At 36.4% G+C, this 24310-nt stretch overlaps 1 protein-coding gene across 1 annotated transcript in view; it reads left to right on the top strand.

Annotated features, from left to right (window-relative positions):
- Positions 1–19752, top strand: part of ARHGAP5 (Rho GTPase activating protein 5) — a 52098-nt gene extending 32346 nt beyond the window's left edge. Inside the window, exons 5-8 of the mRNA XM_034061428.1 lie at positions 6468–6545; positions 7941–8072; positions 9783–9888; positions 13725–19752. Coding sequence (XP_033917319.1) covers positions 6468–6545; positions 7941–8072; positions 9783–9888; positions 13725–14055 — 647 coding nt within the window. The 3' untranslated portion in view covers positions 14056–19752. The remainder of the gene's footprint in view (positions 1–6467; positions 6546–7940; positions 8073–9782; positions 9889–13724) is intronic.
- The last annotated feature ends 4558 nt before the right edge of the window (positions 19753–24310 follow it).

Here is a 24310-nt window from a genome sequence, read left to right as displayed (position 1 = left end):
AATTCAAGTAAAAGAATATTGCCTTTTCTGAATTTCCTTCTCACCTAAGTTATATCCAGGTCTTTTGCAGTGAAGTATAGTTAGTGGAAAGTTTGCCTCCAAAGAATGAGGATTGAGTAGAATTGAGATTAGTAGGCAAAGAAAATGAGTCTGCAGTGCCTGTTGTAGTAAAAAGGCTCGTAAATCATTGAAATACATTTGTAGTGCCTGCAAAATCCAGAAATTCAAGATGGATTATCTCCCCTTTTATTCAAAGGGCTTGAGGGAGCTAGAGGCTTCTGTGAATCTGCTCTGTTAGAGAGAGAGAACAGACCAGGACAAGAATGGCCACCCCCTTGGTCCTGATGTATGAGGCCTGGCATTCTGAGGGTAGTTTCATGCGAAACAGTGAAACAGCCAGTAATATTCTCTCCTGCTGTATGCTTCTGCCGCTTTTCTCTTTGGGTACTTGTCAGATGTCTCTGAATCAGAGGAGTTCACTGTCTTGGAAAGCTCCATCAGCAAAAATGGACAAGGTCCTGCTGTTAAGTATTACAGCTGGTAAGTTAAGGGTCAAATATGTGTCAAAATTAGGTCGAGGCAGGCTTCAGAACTATGCAGCTGTGAGCAAGGGAAGGATGGAAACTGACTGAGGCAGAGAGTTAGACCAACTTTTTCAGTTATAATGCTCAGTTGACTCAACTTCCCATGAAGCTGTTATGTTTAGTAAAAGGAAAAAAAAAATCATAGGCCATGACTGTTACTTTTGATTCTGGATAGATACAGTAACAATACTGTTAAATAGCCCTACAGTACATTTTGTACATTCATCAAGTTTGTGAATGATCCTAGAGCGGCTGTGTCGTTAATATATTCAAGGCCAGAGCCTTGTTCTTGTTCAGGGGAACATAGACCAGCTGGAAGAATGGGACAACAGGAACCTGATGGAATTCAGCAAGGACAAATGCCAAGTCCTGCAGCTCGAATTGCAGGGACTAAACACCTGCAGTAGTACACTCTGGGGACCTGACTGGCTGCATAGCAATGCTGCTGAAAAGGATCTGGGGGTCATGGTGAATAAGCTAAGTGAGTAGTGCATCAGTGGATGCCTTCTGTATCGTGCTGTCCCAACAGAAGGGTAGGCACTACAGCAACAGAAGTGATGATTTGTTTTTACTGTGCACGTATTAGACCTTATCTAAAATACTGCAAGAAAGGTGTTGACAAACTAGATTGAGTCTAGCAGAAGAGGGTCAGGAGATGGAGCTTGGAGTGGGAAAGGCTGAAGAAATACCCAAAAGTGGCTTCTCATTGCTGTGAAGAAGTTACTTTAAGAGTGCAGCCAGGCTAAAGTACTGAAATATGTGGCAGGAGGGTTAGAGGTAACGATAATTAAAATATGAAGTTCCAACTAGAAAGAAATGAAAAGCTCTTGTTCTGAGGATTATTTAAACACTGATTCAGGTTGCCCAAACACATTATGGGCAGCTACTCTTTTTGTAGTTGATATTCAAGATGAAATTTTGATAAGCAACTCAGTCTGAATTCAGAATTGGCCTGGTTTGAGCAGAATGTTGGACTAGATGACCACAGAGGATCCCTTCTGTGGTCACTTCAAAACTGGCATGGAATAGGTTTGTGTTTTGCAACTTTGGAGTCAATCAACAGGGAGGAAACCCTGTCCAAACTTGAGAGGAAGGGAAAGCAGGCATCAGCCATTTCTCTTCATGGAAGACTGACTACCAGACGGATGGAGGAGGAGCACATGCGCTAATTTATTAGTGTGCGAGAATCGCTGAAAACTGTAAACAAATATGTTTTGAAATACTCATAAACACATGTTGTGCACTTGATCTGTATTGCTAATTAAGGTATCTTCAGAGAGAACTTAATGGCAATTGTGTAAAGAATTTCTGAACAATGCAGATTGGACCAAGATGTCAATATCTTTTGCTGAGTACTTAGGGTACCTATGCTACTCCTCTTATTCCCCTCCTTTCTCCAGGCAAAAAGTGACCAAGCAGTTACTCTAATTTTCCTAGCATATTATCTTCAGATGTCACCAGTTTTTAACAAAGTAAGGAATTCACCTTCCTTTCCCTAGGCATGTTTGTCATGTCATATTAATTGAAGTCTTTTATTCTTTTTTCGAAATGAGCAGGCCATGAAATAAGTGATTGAGTGACACTTCATAAAATGATTGAGAGCTTGTTTAATAATCAGTTAACGTAAAATATAGAAATGTTAATTCAGCACTGAATAGGAGCTTTCTAATGAATCTTTCTAAAAGCTGTGCTTATTTTCTTACACTACTTTTTATTGAACATTTCAATGTTATATATTTTATTACAAGAAGCAGTAAGACACTTTTTTGGTTCTGATTTTCAGTGTGTGAATTAAATGTCATAGTTCTTTAATTGCCAGTGTTGGTATGCACAAGTAAGAGCACATTAAATGTAGAATTTTAAATGTGTTCTATGTGAGTAAATTTAGTGCTAGACTCTTACTTGAAAAGGCTTTGAGTTCTTTGCTCTGTAATTGCATATATTCTAGGTATACATAGAAATTACCATTCTGGATCAGTAAGGTGGCAGTTCCTTTGGTCTTGTGTAGTCTGGGTAGCATAGGGATTGAGAAGAGGTACATGAGGTCAATCTGTGGAATAAAATTATAGAACTATATGTATTAAAAATGTACAAAGGTAACTGTGGAATGATAGATATTGTAGTGGAGATTCTTGAAAAGTTTGAATGGTCACTGTAGGTGAAGGGATTAAACTGGGGAGAGGCAGACGTGCTGTAATTAGGTGGCATGTATTCAGAAACCTGGTTACAGATGACAAGTTGGCAGACTTTTCAGCAGGCAAAATATTGGTATAGCTTTTGTCACTCAGGAAGAGGCTTTAAAATAATCATAGTCAGCTGTCTGAAAACTTCAACTCTCAGTACTTGCTATGAACCAAGCAAAAAGAATAAAAAGAATTATGAGAGTGATATGGGGATAAATGTTATGTATTTCTGTGCTATACATACAGTTTGAATACTGGGTACAATTTGTGTTGGTCTGTTTTGGAGCAGAAAAGATAACTGCATATGACATTAACAGTACCTCTTGGGTAAAGAAGGACTGAATTGATTAGTTTAGATGAGAAGTGATATAAATTGAAAAAACTGGTGCTGGGAAAGAGTAAAGAAATTCCTGTTTCTTAAGGAAAAAAATTTCATGAAAACTGGGAGGTTATACCACAAAGATTGCTGTTTGGAGGAGGGGGAGGTTGGGTTGTGGGTTTTTGATGTGTTTTTTTTTTTTTGAAGGGGTGGTTTTTTTTGGTTGGTGTTCTTTGTGGGTTTTTTTTGTTTGTTTGGTTTTGTCTTTTTATTGTTTTTTTCTTTTGTTCTCCTGCTGTTCCTCAAGCATATACAACTTTACAGGTGTGGAAATTGGATATTATAACAGGTAGACTTTGGTCTGGTTTTGTGCAGAAGTTAGTATGTTCTATGGAGGAAGAATTGTGAAATATCTTGGGTGTTTAAGGGTAGAAGTGTTCTACAAACTAAGTGTGCATGTAGGTGCAATCAACTTTTGAAGTGTTTTGAGCCCTATGTGAAGTTGCAGTTAGATTTGATGGAACCCTGATCACAACTGGCAGCACAAAAGATGGGTCAAGAAGAGAATTTTTCGGGTGCTAGGAGGCACTTTGAGGAAGGAGTAGTCTAGACAAAGCAGGTGAGCTTGAACTTGAAGTAAAAACAGGCTGTTGTGATGTGAAATAATGTGATTCTTTAAGCCTAAAGGTATAGTAAAGGACAGGGAAGCAAATAAGGCAGATGATTCAGATATATAGTATCACAGAAGTCACTGTGTCCAGTAAGGATAACTTGAAATTTACAGCTGAACCAGAAGGGAAGCAGGATAAGAACATAGGTAAGAATTCTGAAAAAAAATCAACAGACTTGCAGATGGACTGAATTTTAAAAACAACATCAAGAAAAAATGCATGTTGTGTATTCTCTCTCTCAACAGGGAGGGATGTACATTATAGATATGCAAGAAGTTTAAAAGCTAACTAGTGAACTAATGTCTTATACTTGATGAAGATCTTGGTGTAACAAGCATTACATAGACCTGGTTGATAATAATAAACAACAGGGAGAATTGAAGCATTATTTAAAATTACACTTTCAGACTTCTCTGCATACTGTGTGTAAGCAGAGAAACAATATGATGACAGTTGACCAACCGTTTCATGAAATGTAACTTTTTAGAATATACAAGCAGGAAAAACTATTTTTTGCTTGAGGAATTTTAAAACACAAATTTAGTTAGCTTAATCCAGAACTGCAGCACTTGGCTTTTTTTTGGAAGATGCTTAAATTCAGTAGACATGCCCTTGTTTAATCTGAAAATTTCCTGCAGTACTGTAAATTGTCTTTCTATGCTTCTCAGAACTGTAGTGGTCTGAGAACAGAGGTGCCTGCTACATGATAAAATAGGGAATTAAAAACATAAAATCCCAGATACTGCAGTAGAGCATCTCTGTCTTCAGAGCAGCCCAAGGCTTAAACACTCCTGTTAAACAGTGACTGGATCAGACTTCTCAGCAAATGCTATTGCAGCACATTCAATTCCTTTTCTGCAGAAAGAAACTGAATAGGAGTTGGATAAAACACTGAATACCCTGGGGCTGTAGGGCCTCCAACTGAGAATTCTCTTACACTAGACAAAGGGAATCTTGATCCTAGCTTGTTCTTATCTGCCAGGGTTTTCTTTTTTTGTGTGTGGGTTTTTTTTTTTTGTTTTGTTTTGTTTTTGTATTTATTTTCAACTTCTGGAAGAGAAATGCAAAGTGTTCCTGTCTGTGATAGCAGGTAGTGCATTTGGGGCATTCTTTTGAAAACAGGTTTGAAACCCCTTTCAGCTGTGGAAACTATTGAATCCACTTTGCCCTGTGCCACCAAATTATGCCTTCTGGTGCTTTTTGAGGTCGTTAGTGAATAAGGCTTAGTTTTCTTGAAATAACTGTTTAGGTGTATGTTTCAAGAGAAAAATTTTGGCTATGGATTTGGAAGGCTAAATGGTAGGCATAAAAATTTATTGGAAAAAAGCTTGCTTAAATAGCCTTGATGCAGCCAGTAAAGAGACATGTGAATTGTTAATGCATTAAGAAGGAAGAATTACGTTAAAAGAGTTGACATCAAATTAATTGGTAAACATTCCTGAGCAGCATGAAACAGTTATGTCCCTTCTGTACTTTGAGCATTGTAACAGGATTCCTAGTGTTTCTTGGTAACATAAAAAGGCACCCTTGGTGACTATGGTGTGACAGAGGAGTTATGTATTGATCTGATAATCTGAAATGTATTCAGTCACTGGGCAGTGATGGTAGAAAGCCAAGAGATTTCATAAAGCTCAAACTTGTGGATTTTTAAGTAGAACCCTGTGCTGTAATGGAGATCTAGCACATAGATAATTTTACACCCATGAAGATAACTTGGAGAATTACGGAACTATAAAAACTATAAACTGCTTGTATTCCTTAATGGGTTCTGAATTAACAAAAGAAAAAGATCTTTGGTAATGGTGTGATGAGCAGGATGACACTTTCTGTGAGTAGCTGTGGCCAAAAAGATAGCAATGTGAAAGGAAGCATAATCACTGGAGTGGAGTGAGTAAGTTTACGTGTGCATAATAAAGGTGTATTTTTTAACGTTGTTTATCTGGAATGGTTACTGTAATCATAACGACTCTGTAACACACAGTGAAATGAAATAGTAACAAGAAGCCTGAAGAACCTCTGCTTCCTAACCGCCATCTCCTTTTCCCCTCTTTGCTCCTCCAAAAAAACCAAAAACTTGTAAAAGATGGGATAACTTACCGTAGAAAAATGAGGAGATGCAAAGTTTATAAAATGTAAATGATAAAAAGGAAAGTGTGTTAGATTAAGTCCTTGTCTCACAGGAGTGTGTTACACCATGAAATTAAAAAATTAGGAATCAATTACAAATGCTTGATTTTTCTGCAGAGTATTAATGTATTGTTGCTTGTCATTGTAAACTTTTATGCCCAAACTGTGAAGACTGTATTTAAGAAAATAAGTTATGTGGTTGTCAAACCCCAGAATTAATATTTTTTATGATTAAAAAAAATAAATAAAGACAGCAAATAAGAACAATGTGGTAGAGATCAGGAAGGGAATAATTTTGGGTAAAATTGTTACACACATGTCTGTAGTCAGGTTCTTGTTATCCTACAGTGTTGTTTCCTCTGAATTATGTTAAATGGAATAGTGGACTAAATAAACAACTGGTGTTTTGTGTATTGTTACTTCTATATCACTATAATGGTTAACATGTTGCTTTTTAAACACTTAAGATTTGGTTTTCTGCTTTTGGTTTTTGAATTAGTAATTATGGCTGCCTCTGTTTTGATCTTAGGTAGATAAACTTTTTTTTGAATATTTAATATTCTTTTTTTCCTCCCCTGCCAAGGATTATGTACTGAAGGCCTATACCGTGTTAGTGGGAATAAAACAGATCAAGACAATATTCAGAAACAGTTTGATCAAGGTAAGAGCAGATCTTATTATTCAAAGCCAAAATAGAACTTGAATTCTCCATGGAGTTATCATAGTGCAATATAAAAGATTTGCACCTTCAAAATGACTTCCATAGCACTGAGTACCTAATGCTGTGGTAGGCTGTATTGGTATAGTCCAGGTTATTATGAATGATATATTTGTATAAACCAAACATGGAATAGAATCTCATTACAGTTGACTTTAAGTGCTGTTAAAATATGTTCTGGGTGGTATTCCAATATTTTAAAGAATTTAAAATGCAGTCCTACATGGCCCTTATGTTAGTAGTTCATCAGTCCTAGGCATTAAGACATTCACTTCTCCCTTAAATCCTCCCCTGTATATGTAATACTTATTAATACTTATTTTGTTGAAAACTCCCTTGAATAATATGGATTAACAATTAAAACTTGATAATAAATTTCTATCACAACCTTCTTCATGCTAGAATATACTGGAAAAAGATTGGTAGATCATGCTGTTTACGTTGATGTGTTAAAGAGAGGTCAGTGTTTTTTCCTTCTGTTTTCTCATTTAATTTATGATCTCAGTTGATATTTCAGAATGAAAACACTGCTTAAAAGTTCTTGGATATTAATCATGAGCTTTTGCCTCTGAAAAATAGTAAAATACCTCTTAGAAGATAAGGAAGATAAATGTACTAGTTATTTATACTGTGCTGTGCTGTTTCAGATAATCTGAGTATAATGCTAGATTTTCTTCAGCCCTTATTAAAGGATGTTCCAGAGTTTCAGGTGAAGTGGACTTCTGAAAAGTAAAAAAGCATTTTCAAAATTTCAGTTTTTTAAATACTCGAGTTCTCCAGCTTCAGTGCTTCCACTTCTGGCCTTGGCTTAAAAATTACCTAGTGCAGCTTTATTGTTATAACTTTCACTTAAAAAATACCTCTCTAGTTATAAACCATCAAGCTTCTGTTATTTGGGAATCTAGCAGTAGATTATATGGCTAGGTGTGGTCACTGGTATGTTTTGTTATCCTTCTTTAAAAGGCTTCATGTAGTCACATGAACACAATCACAGACCTTAAATTCGATTTACCAAAATTTTGTTTAAAAACTTATTATTGGTCAAAATTGATAAATCTGAAGCCAGTCAGTGGCTACTACAAAAGCATTTAAGTCTGCATGGAGACTTAGACTTTATTTTTCTGATCTTCTGCTGTTTTCGTACTCAGTGAGATTTTCTTACATTTGATTGCATGTGGGTCACAGTGATGGCAAATTATCTGTAGGTTTAATTTATTTGTACATTTTGTAACATTTGGCAACATTTAAATTTTTGGATGAATTCTTTTTTTCATAAAATGCTGTAAGGAATGACAGCTGTAGGTTTTACTTACACTGCTGTTTCATTTTGTTTTACAGATCATAATATCAGCCTGGAGTCTATGGGAGTAACAGTAAATGCAGTGGCTGGGGCTCTTAAAGCTTTTTTTGCTGATCTGCCAGATCCGTTAATTCCGTACTCTTTGCATCAAGAGTTGCTAGAAACATCAAGTAAGTAATAAACAATCTTGTCTTGACCTAATTATGTTATATTAATTGACCTTATTGCAGTTTTTACTTCATTGTCAGTTGAAAGCACTTGCTGCAGTGAAATATTGTTAAATTGCTTAGACATGTACATTCTTTTTAGTCTTTAAAATTAACACAACTGTATAATGGAATAAACATGGTATTTCTAAATAAGTTGATATTTATTATGTCTATTTTTCCTAGGAAATTCAGTTGCTGAAATATATATTTTTTCTTTTTAGTTTTGTTTGGGTTTTTTTGTTTTGTTCATTCTTTATTAGTGCTACATATGATGAAAGTTCTTGCAAATGTTTTGCAATTCTTAACAGGGGAAAACCCCCTTGCATTCATAAAGTCTTACATTCAAAATAGGTTTTAGAAATCAGGCACATCTATGGAATATTAGGTAATTCTCTTCCAGATACAATTTTTTTTCAAATTCTTTTTGAACTCCCTATAAGATGAAATGCATAATTTTGTCTATCTTACATTTTTCAGACACTTCAAAGTGAAACTACTAAATTCTTCCTTTTTTTGTAAGAATATCTCACTTGTATTGGCAGCAAACTTTCAGAAAAAAACTGCTACACATTTTTGCAGGATACAGCTGTGACATACTGTATTCTTAATGCTTTTTTGTTCAAAATGTGAAAATATTAGTGTAAACCTAAGGCTTGAGCCTGGACTTGGTTAATACAGTCCATTAGAAATTTTGTGCATTTGAATGATATCTGTAGATACTTATTTGTGGTATTTCTGCTGTAGTCTTCTGACAAATTGCTTATTTAATGCAATTAGTTAGGGTTTGTTTTTTTTTTTCTTAAAAGTATATCAGTTGAATTTCAATGAAAACATGCAATAGCATAGAATAGAGGTGGACTTAGATAAATATTTTTCTTTTAACAATCCAGTCAAGTAATAGAGGTGGGCTTTTATTCCTTTCTATGATATGAATCATAATTCTACAGAATGTATGTTTCTATAGTACTTTAGTAGTGCTTCCCACAGGTGTTTTAGGAGCAGCATTCTTTTTTTTTGTTTGTTTGTTTTCTGGTTACTTTTTCTTTAAAAAAATTTCTTAGTTGGGGGGGTGTTTGGGTGGTTTCTTTTTTATTCTCTAATTCTTCTTTACATGTTGATTATTTCCTCTTTGAAGCATAGATAATGTCCCTTGGGCCTGTGAAAATCCCTGTTCTCCAGTATGTTTAAAATACCTCCACCAGGGTCAATTCATAATTCTTTATTTGAATAACTGCTAAGCTTAAGGTATTCTAAGTTCATGTGGATATCTTCCTTCCCCCACATCTTTATGAAGCTTCAGTCTAAATAAATCTTAGTTATATTGAAGTCATAACATTTTGCAAGCAGAGGAAAACGTAACAAGGAGTAACCCTGTCATGTTGTTTATTATCATTCTACAAGCCAACAATGAGCTAGTCAAGTCATTCTTTACTGTTAAACACAGGTAAATAATTCTGCTGAAATATAGAAAAATAATTTCGTCTTTAGATACTTCTGTAGTTAAAAAATATTTAATGCAATAGTATATGCAGATGGGAATTGTATCAAATTCTCACTCAGCATTTTTCTGTGGGTATCTTATCTGTACCATTAGGCTAGGAAAGAGATTTGGAAATGCTTTGTTCAGTATGTCTTTCTAGATGTGTCAGTAAATGTCACTTATTCCTGTAGAAATCATCGATAAGACAGAACGACTACATGAGTTAAAAGAAATTGTGAAGAAATTCCACCCAGTGAACTATGATGTCTTCAAATACGTAATAACGCATCTAAACAGGTTAGTATTTTTCTACAAAAATTAAGTTGAAGCATTGCAAAAAAAATACTGTTTTGACTATTAGAATTGCAAATTCCATGCTGCATTGCTCATGTTAATATAAATGTAGAAAATGAAACTAAGAGGTTGATAAAAGCATGTATATTCTGTTCAGATTTTACTGACGTAAAGTATGTGGCATCATCACTACTATAAAGTTACACGAATGGTGTGCATAGTGAAAAACCTCAAAAGAACTACTTTGCACTGCAGTTACAGAGATTTTTATTTTATTTTATTTTATTTTATTTTATTTTATTTTATTTTATTTTATTTTATTTTATTTTATTTTATTTTATTTTATTTTATTTTATTTTATTTTATTTTATTTTATTTTATTTTATTTTATTTTATTTTATTTTATTTTATTTTATTTTATTTTATTTTATATTTTCCTTAAAAATGAGCTTGAGTCTTGTGGGTTTGTGTTTTTGTTGTTTGGTTGGGGTTTTTTTCTCTGTTTCTAGACAGAATCAGAGGCTTGTTGAGGTTTTAAGGGACCTTCGACAATTGTTTAGTCCAACCCTGTTGCTTTGGAAGAGTCAACTAGAACAGATTGCCCAGGACTGTGTCCAGCTGGTTTTGCAGTTTTCTCCAAGGAGGAAGACTCCACAGTCTCTTTGGGCAACCTGTGCTAGTGCTGTCACCATCACAGTAAAAAAGTTCTCTTACCCATAGCTAGAATTTATTATGTGTGTTTTCTGCCTGTGGCTTTTTGTCCTGTCACTAGACACCACTCAGTCTATCTCAGTCCATCTTCTTTACACCCTTATATTGGATATCTAAAACTAATTGTAAGACTTTCCCTGAGCTTTTCCAGGCTAAGCAGTTCAAGCTTGCCCAGCCTTTCCTCATTTGGGATTCTCTGTTTCTTAATGATCTTTGTGTGCCTTCATTGGCCTTGCTTTAGTGTGTCCATGTGTGTCTGTTGTGCTTGACTGTCCAGAGCTGGACCCCATACTCCAGCTGTGGCCTTTGCAGTGCTGAGTAGAGGGAAAGGATCACATCCCTAGACCTGCTGGCAGAACTCTTAATGCAAGCTAGGATACTGTTGGCGGCCTTTGCCACAGGGGCACATTGTAGACTCATGTTCAGTTTGCCCTCCAGGACTTTCAGGTCCTATCCTACAGTGGTGCTTTCCAGCCAGGCAATTTTGCATATGTATACACCAGTAAGCTTTTGATGACATTTAAGATGGTAAATTAAATTGTTCCAGAGTAGTGCATGTGTCTGCGGGTTTTTTTGCAGGTATTTGTAAAGATTTAACTGAGTGTGTAATGTTTGGGCAGACATGGACCTTTTAACCCTTTTTAGTCCATACAGGAAATTCAGCCCTAAACCAGATAAAATCGTATCATGAATGTAATTATTCCATGCATTTACATCTTACAGGATTGCAAGATACGCTTGCATGTATCTGGAGTAAAACAAAACATCTCAAATTCAACACAGTTATTAGTTACCTAAAGTGTTCAGTAGCTCTTAATGGACCTGATAGAAATTTCTGTGAAAGAGTGACAACTTGAATTGTCGTAAGTCTTCAGCTGGTCACTTATTTGCATAGTACAGCTGACTGCTCAGTGTCAGGTAATTGGATTACTGCAAGTAGAAGAGCCATGTCGCTCATTTACATGACTTTTGAGCACTTCCAGGGATGGTGATTCCACCACTCCCCTGGAAAGCCTGCTCCAATGCCTGATCACCCTCTCAATGAAGAAATTTCCTAATATCAAGTCTAAACCTCCCTTGGTGCAACTTAAGGTCATTACCTCTTGTTCTGTCACTTGTTACTTGGGAGAATAGGTCAGCCACCTCCTCACTCCATCCTCCTTTCAGGTAGTTGTAGAGAGCGGTAAGGTTCCTCGTAAGCCTTCTCCAGACTAAACAACCCTGGTTACCTCAGATGTTCCTCATCAGACTTGTGCTCCAAACCCTTCACCATCTTTGTTGCTCTTCTTTGGACCCACTCCAGCACCTCAGTATAGTGAGAGGCCCAGAACCGAACACAGTGTTTGAAGTATGGCCTCACCAGTGCCAAGTACAGTGAGACAATCACTTCCCTGACCCTGCTGGCTGTGCTATTGCTGATCCAGGCCAGGGTGCTGTTGGCCTCCTTGGCTTCTTGGGCGCAAGCTGGCTCATGTTCAGCTGCTGTCTGAAAAAGTGCAGTACTGAAAGTGCACTCGATCCCCTCATCCAGATCATCAGTGGAGATATTGAACACCGGTGGCCCCAGTACCAATCCCTGAGGTCACTAGTGACTGGTTGCTGACTAGATGTGACACTCTTTACCACTGCTCTTTGGGCTTGGCCATCCAGCCATATTTTACCCAGTGAAAAATCCACCTATGTGGCCCATGAGCAGCCAGTTCCTCCAGAAGAATGCTGTGGGAGGCAGTGTCAAATGCTTTACTGGAGTCCAAATAGACAATATCTAGAGCCTTTCCCTCATTAACCAGGTGGGTCACCTTGTAGTAGAAGATCAAGTTGGTCAAGCAGGTCCTGCCCTTTATGAACCTGTGCTGACTGGAGTCAGGAGGAATTTATACACAAACAAATCTGGTATATGAAGAAAACTCTTTAACAATGCTAAAGAAAGTGTAAGCTTACATTTATATTTTCAGGTTCTTTTAGCCTTAAATAAAGGTAAAATACAGTTTTTTAAAGAAAAAGATTTTGAATATTACTGTCTCTCAGAAATAGTATCCAGATATCCCTTGGACCAAGCTTATTCAAACCAGATTGAGAGGCAGTATTTGTGTACTCTCACACTATTTGGAATAAGTAATGCACATGCTAAAATGGAAGTCTACCCTTTATAGTTACCACTGTACATGCAGTGTAAAGGAGTGAAAATATTTTCTTATAGCATTAATTCTAGTGTTTACTATGGTTTTCACAGCTTTTGAATCTATGGACTACAGCCAGCTGTCAGAAATTCTTGCAGTCTGCTCTTGTTGATCATCAAAATTAAAGCTGACAAGTAGCTGAAGTTTTATTTTCTCTCTGGTTCTGCAGGACAACTGTAGCTGTTACCTTTGCACTGTCTACTGTAATTTAGCAATTGCATGTTCCCAGCTGAATGAGTATCTTAGGTGTTTGTTGGATTTATTAACACATATTTTTTCATTCATCTCTCATCAGTTACTTCTAGAAAAAATGATGATGTTGCTTTAGAATGCAGAGTATTTTTTAGAAAACAGAGTATCTTGACTCTTTCTAACTTATGAGGAGCAGTGCATTTTTTTCTAAGGTGGCATTTAATTGTAGATAAGTTTTGTAACAGGATGGTTTGTTGTTGGTTTTGTTTGTGTTTTGTTTTTTCCTTTATCGTAATAGTATTGTAATAATTAATTTAGATCATGAGCGTCACAGATGTTAATATTGACTGTCCTAGAGTAAGAAGTCGTTTCCATAAGACATTCCAGTGGATCTCTTGTAGACATTTTGATGTATGAAGTGTTACTTTTATGACATCCTGTAGCTGGTTAAGAAATTTAAAGTTTATTATTGTCACTTCAAAATGTTGGTGGAGTGTTGAACTTATTTCTTGATTAATAGCTGAATCAGATTTATATTTGTTACCTATTCAAATCTGAAAAATCGTGGCTTCTAAATTTTCTTCTGCATAGTAGCTTAAACAAAACCAAGAATGGTTGTTTAAATAGATAGCTGTAGAAAAGTAATAAAACCCTTGAGATTGTTTAATAAGAATGCTTACAGTGAGAGAGCTATGAAAATATTTGTAGTTGAATGCATACTGGTTGTATTTCATACTGTACATGTTCTCGTTTCAGGGTTAGTCAACAATATAAAACCAACTTTATGACTGCTGATAACTTATCAATTTGTTTCTGGCCTACTTTGATGAGACCTGATTTTGAAAACAGAGAGTTTCTTTCTACCACCAAAATCCATCAGTCGGTTATAGAGACCTTCATTCAACAGTGTCAGTTTTTCTTTTACAACGGAGAGATTGTAGAAGCACCTAACCCAGTGGCATGTCAGCCACCTCCTTCCAACGCAGTGCAGATGGTAGAGCCAATGGTACCTCTTCAGTTACCACCACCGCTGCAGCCTCAGCTGATACAGTCACAATTACCAGCAGACCCTCTTGGTATTATATAAACAGAAGATGATTGCAGGCAGCCTGGCACTGGACAGTAAGGACAAGCTATAGACATGCATGTTTCAGGATACAGTAATATACTTCATATTTATGACAAATAATTCCCATCCAGCTGATTGGACATCTTTTTGTTATATCCTGTACTGTGTTCCTCATTTGTACACACTGCAGATAAAAACTGTGTGATAAGCATGACTGGAGAGGTTTAATTTTTAAAAGCAAAAATAGCTATAAAGTACAAAGCTGCTGCTGCATGATACCTTATTGCAATCACTATATCATTCCTGTGACAGTTTGTCACAATATATTGTGAATAAAATTTTTCTATAGAAATTTAATGATTTAAAAAATTACATTTATGAAACATTCAATGCTTACAGCCTGCTTTATGGCTGTTTTTGTTATTTAACATGCTATTTTTGGCAATTTTATTCACATACGAGCATTCTGTGTAAACAACTAAAGCCCAGCTATAGTTTATTTTGTAATCTCCTGGCTACTTATGTGATGGTATGCTTAGGACAGTTTATGGAAGAATGCAAAATGCACTGTTGAGAATTTTACAGTCCCTCACCATCCATCTTTACTTGTAAGTAAACCTGTGGACAGTTTAAGGGTGGGTGAACTTGCTTATTATTTCTTACAGCACAATACCAAGGACATGCTTGTTGTAAAAGTGAGTTTCAAATATTGTACAAAAATTTTGATGTTGCTTACTTATTTCTTTCTGTTTCATTACTGAACTAAACATTTTGTAAAACTGTTAATTCTGTAAACAGCTGCATGTTTAAAAGATCATTGATGGTCTTGTAAACTTAATCTAATATATTTTAGATATTTTAATTTTTCCCACTTGGGAATACATGTAGTGTTTAGAAAATAGTTCATGACATTTTCATATAAGGTTATATAACTTTTCATACATAAACATGGATTTTGTTGTAGTAAAATTCTCTAAACCAAACAATGTTTTAATCTAGGACTTCAATTAATCTATTCTTTAAATCTATTTTTATGTGACCCTTTAAAGATATACAAAAATGCATTGCTAATACATAGCAATAAATACTTTGGGTACTGACAATTAACCTCTTTGGAGTGTGTATATATAAAATCACATAAACTTGTTTTTTCCTGTGGTATGTTGTACTAAAAATTCAAAGGACTGATTTTTTTTTTCACCATGTTTTTAAATTATCTCTTTTTATTTCATTTATTTTACTTTTACTTTGGTACCAGTTTTGCTGTAAAAGAATGCTGCTTAATTTAAACAAATCTTTGGGTTAATTATTTTGTTAGTGGTAAAAAACTTAGAAGGTTACAAATTGTAGCGAAGGAGAGACCATAGATAAACACTACCTGTGAGACTTTTCATAGCAGCTTTTTTTCTTTCATGCTCGAAATTCACCTTTTTAGGTCTGCAAAGAAGAAAACAGTTCAGGCTCATTCAGCTGCTAGAATGTTTTGTGTAGTTAAAAAAAAAAAGCTTTATGATGGTCACTGTTGTAATCTTCACTTATAACAAGATTTAAGATCGTCTTGTATGTATTATAGTAAATAGATGATTTTGAGAATTAAGGCTTTTAAGAGTTTGATTTGCTCCATTTTCCCAAAATAAAAATTGCCTTTGCCACTTATGTCCTAGGTATTGTACTTCTAATTATGACTTGGAGTATCATTCTAGATTCCTACGATACCATAAACCGGGCTGCTGTTTGAAGTACATGTATATTATAAATTATCTTGATATTGTGTTATATTCTTGCAAGTAATTATCTTTTCTAAGAAAACATAAACAAAAAAAGAAAAGTCAACCCTATTCCTATTGCAAAGCACACAGGAGTTAATAGTACAATAAAGTCTGTCATGTAAATTGTAGTATTCTTAACTTGTTCTACTTTACCTGTTGTCTATATAGCTTTTATTTATAGTTTTCAGTCTAATCTTGGCATGTTTAGCAAAGAAAACGAAACTTCAAGAGTTTTATAAACTATTTCTAGGTTGCTAAAGAATTTATTTTTCTACTGTATATGGTATAGGCAGAGCATCACCTGTACAGGAAACAAGTCTATTTCTAATAGAAGTAAGCTTAAAAATAAAAGCCAGTCATATCCATATTTGAAAGTTCTACCTATAAAGTATCTCCAGTCTTTGTAATGTGAATTACATTTTAAACTTTCTACAAATTCAAGCTGTTTGCCATACTATTTAACTAATCTTTGAATACTAATTTTTAGAATCATTTACATTCCATTTCATGACAAGCTTTCATGTTGAACTTGTGATCTTCAGTATTTGCAGTATCATTTCTTTCTTGTGTGTGATGTTATGGCTAAATTACATCATGATTTTTAAAGGTCTTAACACTTAGATTTGGCCAGATATGAAAGTGTTATTGCATTTACTGGATAAAACATAAAAAGAGAAATAAGAAAGCATGGCATGTGGCGCTTGATGGTCGCATGGAGGAATCCCTGCATACTGTTTGCATTACAGAAGTGTTACATGCAGGAATGTGTATATGTGTAATGTGTACACTTTATTTTTTATGTGCTTGTGTGTTGATGTACACAGGCCTATGTGCGCAGACTTGCGTGCACATACCCCCATGTAGTAAAGTTTTTAAAAGAAACTCGGAAATTATACCATCGTTATTAAAGATTTATAATAGAGCTTTCTCTATTTTTTTTTATTAGTGCTATAAAATGAGGAAGCATGTCATTATATACAAATTCCTCATACCTTGGCTCATGTAGTCCCTTCTAGTTTTAATGAAAATCCAAACAATAATAACTATATTTTTTAATGTGAGCATTTTTACAGTAATATTTATCTTGATATAGATACAAATGTATATTATTTTTGGTTGAGCATCTCAGTGACACTTTATGGAGTAGGGTTTTTTATGTAATATTGGTATAGACATACTGCAGTGCGTTGTCTTTTATTGTTTTTAGTAATTTTTAAATCCCAGACATGACTTACAAAAGTGCCATTTTAAGTAATGCTTAACAGGTTATTTCAAAATTCCTTACACTCCATGATCTGTTTGGAATTTACCATACTTAGTGTAAATAGATGGCAGATGTCAACTTAAGTGAAAAGAAACGTTGTTGTTCTATGTTTTCTCCATTATTTGAATCCTGGTTGCTAGGAAATCATAGAAATGTTTAATTGCTGGAGTTTAGCTTCTGATATTTATGATAAATACAGGAAAACTATCAATTTGAGATTAAAAATAATTGCCTTAGCTTACACACTTATTTCAGGTTTTTCCAGTAATTGTGATGCTGTTTGTCAACTGAAAAAATTACACTTATATAAAAAATTAAAGTAAAAATTTTGTTCTTTGTTTATAATGTAATCTTTTTTTGCTACATCAGCAGAATGCTGCAGTGAATTAAACACCAGTGAAGCTTATTCTGTATAAAAGATGCAACAAATAAAATACTAAGAAGCTTACTGTGTATAATGTTCAGTTTAGTTGCCTACTAAATTTTTAAAGGCAAAAGCACCCTACTTTTCACATACCCAGGGATGAAAGTTAGCAGTAAATCTTGCTAAACTGCATTCATCAAGTGTTTAAGGCATTCTTGGGGGGAGGGTGTCTCTTACAGATCTCATGAAATTACTTTTTCCTGTGGAATTTTGAAACCTGAAGAAAAAACTGTGGGTTTTGAGGTCAGCTTTATATTTTGGAGTTGTATGTTATTGGTCATAACTGCTATGTGGGATGAAGTCAACTTGATAACAGTACTGCTTTTAGTTTGTGTGCATGCAGCAAGTATGCATAGGTCATTTCTTCAGAGCATCTGGAATCATGGCTGATACACAGCCAACTGCAAAAACTTCCTGACAGCATTCAAATCTGAAACTGTTCAACTTTTATTTTCTGTCTTAACATATTGAGATACTGGAGCATTTTAATCTTTAGTAGGATGTGTTTTACCTGTAATTACCTGTCAGTGTGCAAATCTCAGGTTTTTAGATTGTTGTAGCAAAACCCATCTTGACCGAATCTGAAACATAATGCTATTTTCGGGCTCAGCAGCAGGCCAGGAAATTCTGATGAGCAGCAGTGCTGGAGAACCAAGTGTAACTTTACTGTTCACTTGTGTCAGATTTGGTTCTTCAACTAATTCATAGTTTCAATGGAATCAGAAGGGATAAATTTAATCTGTCATCATGGCTAGTGAAAGCGAACACTTCCTTTTCTTATTGACACTTTCTTTCCCAAGTGTGTAGATGGTGCATCTTACGGCTGTTGCCCATATGTTTCTCATCTTCCTTAGAAAATACAACACGTGTGTTTAGACCTGGTATTTTTGTTGCTGAATTGAGTGTTGTTGATGGCCAGCCAACATTCTGGTGCTTTTATATGGCAGAATAGGGTTTAATATACCTGATTACATTAATAATAATTTGTCCGTTACTATTTTTTATTTGGTGTGATTTAGACAATATGGAGAATTAAATATTTTCACTCAATGCCTACAGTGCAGTAACTGTGTTTTTTAGAGTGTAATTATAACGAAAGGCAGTTGTTGCTTCTACTTGCAAGCTGTTGAGTTAAGAAAAGACGGGAAGGGAATTTTGTGATGTTGCTTCTAGCCATGGCGGCATGTCAGTGCTTCTGGGGTGGATACACTGACTTGAAGAGTATCTCTGACTGCTTATGTGACTGACTGATTTATGTAGTGTAGCTGTAGCTTGTGTTTTCCCCAGAACTGCAGTACCACAACCTGTCTGTTCCTACAGATTTTTCTCCTTTGCTGCTGGAGAAGTGAAGGCAAAGCAGCCGTTCTCATCCCTTCCTGCAGTTCTCTCAGTTTTGCCACTGATGAGAATTGTCAGAGGCTCCTAAGTTGCTCTTGCAGGGTGTTACTGAATTAAAAGTAAGAACTGTGCTAAGTGGTAAGATAAGAGCTGAAGTTCTCTGGTTAACTGGCACTGAGTGCAGTGAATTGGTGAAGCATCTGCAAATAAGCAAGTTGCGCTATTGAATTACAGGCATTGTGTTCTCCCCAAAGGTTCCACCATTCATCTTGGCTGTGCAACCTGAGTTTCCACAGTGACTGCCTTTGCTTGATCATATTGACCCTGTACAGGTTGGGAGTGAAGAAGAGAACAAGAAACCTACCTCAAAAAAAAAAATCATGTACTTTGAACAGCTGCCTCTTACAACATTTAGATGATATTACTATATATAGAATGTAGCAAAAAAACAATATGGAGAATGAAATGTCCGTGGTTCATTGTTGAAATATGTATGTATATGCACATATGCTTTTTTTAGCTTGGTAAAGAAGCAGTTGTTGATACTGTGGTTCTAACAGAGTAATGGGTGGCCAGCCTGCTACAGGCAGATACTGCTTACAATTCAGATGTTAAGGTTTGAAAACTGAATGTAAACAGATGTGTGTAATTTTGATATCTGTGACTTGTCTAGCTCTAAAGTCGCTTTAATTTTGTTACCCTGTGTGGTTACACAAATCAACCTGGTTTTATGTCCTTTATTTAACTGTATTAGAGTTGAAAAGTTTCATTATCTCTTTACAGACTACTGCTTTCTTTATTCTTTTTTCTCTTAGTATTTATTTTTGACTTAAAGTCAAAACTTACAACTTATAACATGGTTATGATACTTGTCTCCTGTAAAATATGCTGGGTCCCACATAAAGTTTATAAAAGCCTGTCAATACTCTTTTGTCCCCTTTTGTCTGCACTTGTCTGTGTGCACTCATTTGATGTTTTGGGGATGCAGGACTTGGGGTGATGTAGCACTTGTCCACATCCAGACATCCTGGTTGCTAGGAGATAGATATTGGAATGGTCCTTTCCTTATCTTAACCTGCTTTTAATAAAGGAGTGCTGGAAGGAGCAGCTAGGAGACAGTTTAAAACAGTGAAGGGTAGATATTACTAGTTCTCAGTATACAGTGAGGTGAAGACACCTGCCTCAGTTGGGCTTCATCTCTGTGCTAGAGGTCTGTGAGTAGGGAGCCTTTTTTTTTCCACTTAGAGTGTAAAGGGAGGAGATGAGAAAGCTCTTACCTGTACCTTGCTCTCTAACCTCAAGGGCCAGCATTGTTCTGGCAGAATTTGGGGCTCACTAAGTCTTCTATGTCCATTGTGGAGCACAGCCCCACAGAAAAAGGGTCATGAATTAATATGTGTCCTTCAATCAGAACTGATGCAGCTGAACAGTGGAGACATACATACCAAACTTAAATGTTCTTCAGGATCCCTGTACCTGAAACATGCTGCCCTGAGTGTTTCATTGTTATTTTTTAATATAAAACTCTTGAGTGGAATTACAGCCACTAGCCGCAGTTCTAAGTCATCTTTATATCTCCTCACAGCTGATCAGATTTATTTACGAGGGTACAAAGCTTCTCTGACCTGAAGTACTTCTGGGGAAGTAGATATCAAGCTCTCTTGTCCTTGGGCTATCAAGTATTATTTTTTTCTCTCTTCATTTCAAAGAAGGCAGTTTCTAAGAAAAATAGGGGCCTGAACTGTTACCTGTCAGAGGTGTGTTTTCATAGCATGATAGTGAACTTAATACCCAGCTCATTCAGTGAAGACATAGAAGTAGTCTATGAAGACATTAATCTAGCTGGAATCATTTGGAAGATTGTCCATGGCAGAGTAAGTGAACTGTGGAACAAAATATCCTTTCAGTCATGGCTATAGGTGCTCTTTGAAGTAAAATTGGTACTTCCCCCCCACCCCCACACCTCCTTTTATTCTCCAGAAGGGAGGTGAATTAGTGTGTGTGTAATGTGATTGGCAAAGCTGAGCTCAACGGGGAAATAAGCAAACAATTGACACCACAAACACCTAAAAGACTGCAGACGTCTGTGTCCAATCCTAGCATTCAAAGTGTTAGGAGGACCTGGGTGCTTCTGCTTTTCTCCAAGACTGTACTTCACGTAAGCTGAGAGGCAGGGGCTCCTGGCTCCCTTTGGATTTTGATTACTGCCCTGCATCCGGTGTTCTACTTAAACACTGGCCATAACAAATGTGTTTTTTAAGCCTGATCTGTAAATAGGCTGAGCCCGATTGCTGGAATGTTACCCTCCCCTTTTTTTTTTAACCTCTACTATTTCTTTACTTATTTTCTCTCCCCCTTTGCTCCCCCCTTCCCATTCCCCCTAGAAACACCAGTGCTGCTCAGCTAGAGTTCCTTCAGTATGAAGAGATTCTGCTGCAGGGCATTCTCATTTGGGAGTACTTGGCTTTAGATCACACCTCTCCTCCTTAGCTCTACAGGAATGTGTTTGTTAACTTATATGCTTGCTACAAAACCTTTCTTTCCCCCCTCCCTAAAGTTGCTGAGGATGAGTGGGCTGAAGCGAATGTCTACAGGCAGTTGTTTATCTTTGTGCATTAATTTATGGGACAGGTGCCCAGAGCCCTACCATGGCAAGATTTGTTCAGAAATGGAAAGAGAAAGAAAGAAGCTTACAACTTCTGTGAGTCTCTTGCCTTCTGATGTACTAGTTAGGGAAGCTTACAGCTATTCTTGCACTGAATGAATGTATGTTTGGAGGTATGTTCTGAACTCATTTAGATGGGAAGTGTATATTTTGAATTGTCTTGCCAAAGAAAAGTAATTGTCTTCTTGCAGGTGTTGGATGTACAGCTGAAGTGAAGGAGTACTAGAAAACATGCTAAATATGAGCAGATAGGACGTGTGACTAGTTTACTCATCAGTGGGAGGCTAAGACATAATGGGTATTTTAGGAGCTTAGAAATTTTACACTGAATAGAAGGAAATGTTTATGGTGGGCATTTTTTTTTTCCTTCTAGTGTTTTCAGTGACTTTTCTGCATTTTATAATATGGGGACATGTTCCAACACATCCATTCCCAGGGCTGCAATGCTCTTAACAGCCATCTAGTTATATGCAGAAGACAGTTTGCACAGCTTTTTCACTTTCAGCATTAAGAACCAAGCACTTTTAAAGACATGCCTGCTCATAGGATGTCTTTTCTGGTTTTCATGTAGGGTGAGAGAGTTCCCTACCCTGCCAAAGTTCTCTAGAATGTACATGGTTGGCGAGAATCACAATCTTTACAGTTTCTGTGGGTTTTTGGGGGCTGGCTGGTTTTTAAATTTTCATTCTTTTTATAAGAAGGAGGGGAAAAATCCCTGGCTAATACATGTTTTTACTGTGGAATTGTAAACAAGGTTTTTATTTAGGGGGTGGAATTTGCTATTCAAAGAAAGAATTGGCAAAGAAACCCTCTGGGGATACCAGTAAAGTGTTCACATTACAGAGGATAACCTTTTATTCCTTTATTGTTAGTTTTCCTAGTGGCATCACAGTTACCTGACTAATAAACAGATCCTTTCTTATGGCTTTGTACATTTGATTTGCAGGTATATGGATGCTATTTTTAAACTATTATAATTGTATTCAGTAGTTAAAAATCTTGTGTGGATGTATCTGCTTATGGAGGAGGCCCTATACTATTCTTTGTTCTGATGGTGAGTAAAAGGGATCCAGATTTCTTGCTAAGATTATAAAAAGAAGACAGCTGACACATTCTTCCTCATTAAAGAACACGTAAGATGACTTTTTTTGCCTGAAGTGGTGGAAGTTTGTTTTCAGCTGCAACTGGCACTACTGCAGCTGCAACATCTGCAGCACCCATGTACAAAGGAAAAAGAGCCTGTTCTGTATATGTAGCTTTACAAAGACAGAAGCAATAGTTAAAGCAGATGAAAGCATGTCTTAATTCTTCCTTACTGCTAATGTGACTACAAGAATGTCTGTCATAGCCTGTTTTATAGTTGTCCCATAATCTGGCTGAGTGCAAATTCCAGGTTTATATTCTCTACCCATCTCTCAAAAATACTGAGCAGACCTGTGTTCTTGTTGTAGACTTGTTATAGTCTCATTTCCGACCTGTACCCAGCTTCCTCTTTTGAAAGTTGCACCTACAGAATCAGGATAACTCAATGGCAGTATTAGCTAAATTTAGAAGGCTTGGTGGATGTTGCCAGGAAACAGTCTTTGGTTAGAGTTTATCTGACAAAGTTAGACCAGTTCCTGTGTTGCTGTTAAAATGCCTCTCTCCTTCACCTTGGAAGTGAAGCTGGCTTGGGATATCAATGTTGCACTGCCTGCTTTGGTAGAGGTTCAGTTAGGAAGGAATTACAGTTTTCATTTACTTGTGAAGTCCCTAATAGGCAGCTTATACTTGATCAGTGGAAGTCTCACATATGTGCATGTACACACTGCAGGGTGATGAAAGTAGCTTTGTAACACTTGTTTTGTTTACATGTTCCTCTATTATTTTTGTGTCCTCAAATGTCTTGGATTCAGCTATGTGTACAGCACGACTTGCTGAGTTTTCCACCTTGTGTTGAAAACTAAATTCTCAAATGCATGTGTTTTTAGTCTCTGCTTCCTGAAGAGCATCTATGCTTTATCCATACCTTTAGTATTCAAGAAGCTGAGAAATTAAAAGTGGGTGATTTTTACCTCTCTTAATTTCAGAAAAATCTGGGAGGTTTTGCACTGGGAATTGGCCCGTTCTGTTTCTGTGACAGAAGTCCATATGCACCACTCCTGCTGGTGCACTGTGGGTATCTGGTCCCTTGAGTCTTGTTTCTAGGTAGGGCAGAGGCTCAAGGGCTGGCCTTTCATGTGCAGTTGTATCCTTGAAAACCTGTGATACGTGGCTGTGTCCTGCCCTCCTTAAATACTGCAGTGGGAAACACGTCTCCCTCTGATTTCAAAAACAAGTTTAGAAAATTATCCTCTTGTCTCACATCAGCAGTGTGAGTATTTGCCCTTTCCCTCAAGAGGCTTGAAGGAGCCTGCTTCTGTTCAGGAGCTGCACACTTTCCCTGATCCTTCTGATACTAATTGATGTGGAGATACAGAATTGTGTAAGCAAGTTTTCAGAATAATTGAAGGGCAAAATGAAAGAGAAGTGGAGATAAATGCATGAGATCTTCATGTGCACATACTCACTGAGCAGGAAATAATGAAGTCTTTTTCCCTTCTGATTCTGAAAAATAGTTATATTCTGTTTCAGAGATGCGTATAAAAATGCACAGGCACGAGTATGGTGGTCTTCTCATATCTAGGCATCTGATCTCACCCTTTGGTTGGTTACAAGAACCACAAATGATATTCTTAGCAAGCTTACTGCTGAAAGTCCTTTGGCCCTCCCTCCCTCCCTAAATGAAACAAGTAGTGAAGAGCACAGAATGACCTTGACTGACTCCCATTGCA

The sequence above is a fragment of the Melopsittacus undulatus genome, chromosome 4, assembly GCF_012275295.1.
Source record: "Melopsittacus undulatus isolate bMelUnd1 chromosome 4, bMelUnd1.mat.Z, whole genome shotgun sequence".
Classification (NCBI taxonomy): domain Eukaryota; kingdom Metazoa; phylum Chordata; class Aves; order Psittaciformes; family Psittaculidae; genus Melopsittacus; species Melopsittacus undulatus.
The sequence above is the reverse complement of the archived record's forward strand: the minus strand, read 5'-3'. Positions and strand labels throughout refer to the sequence as shown.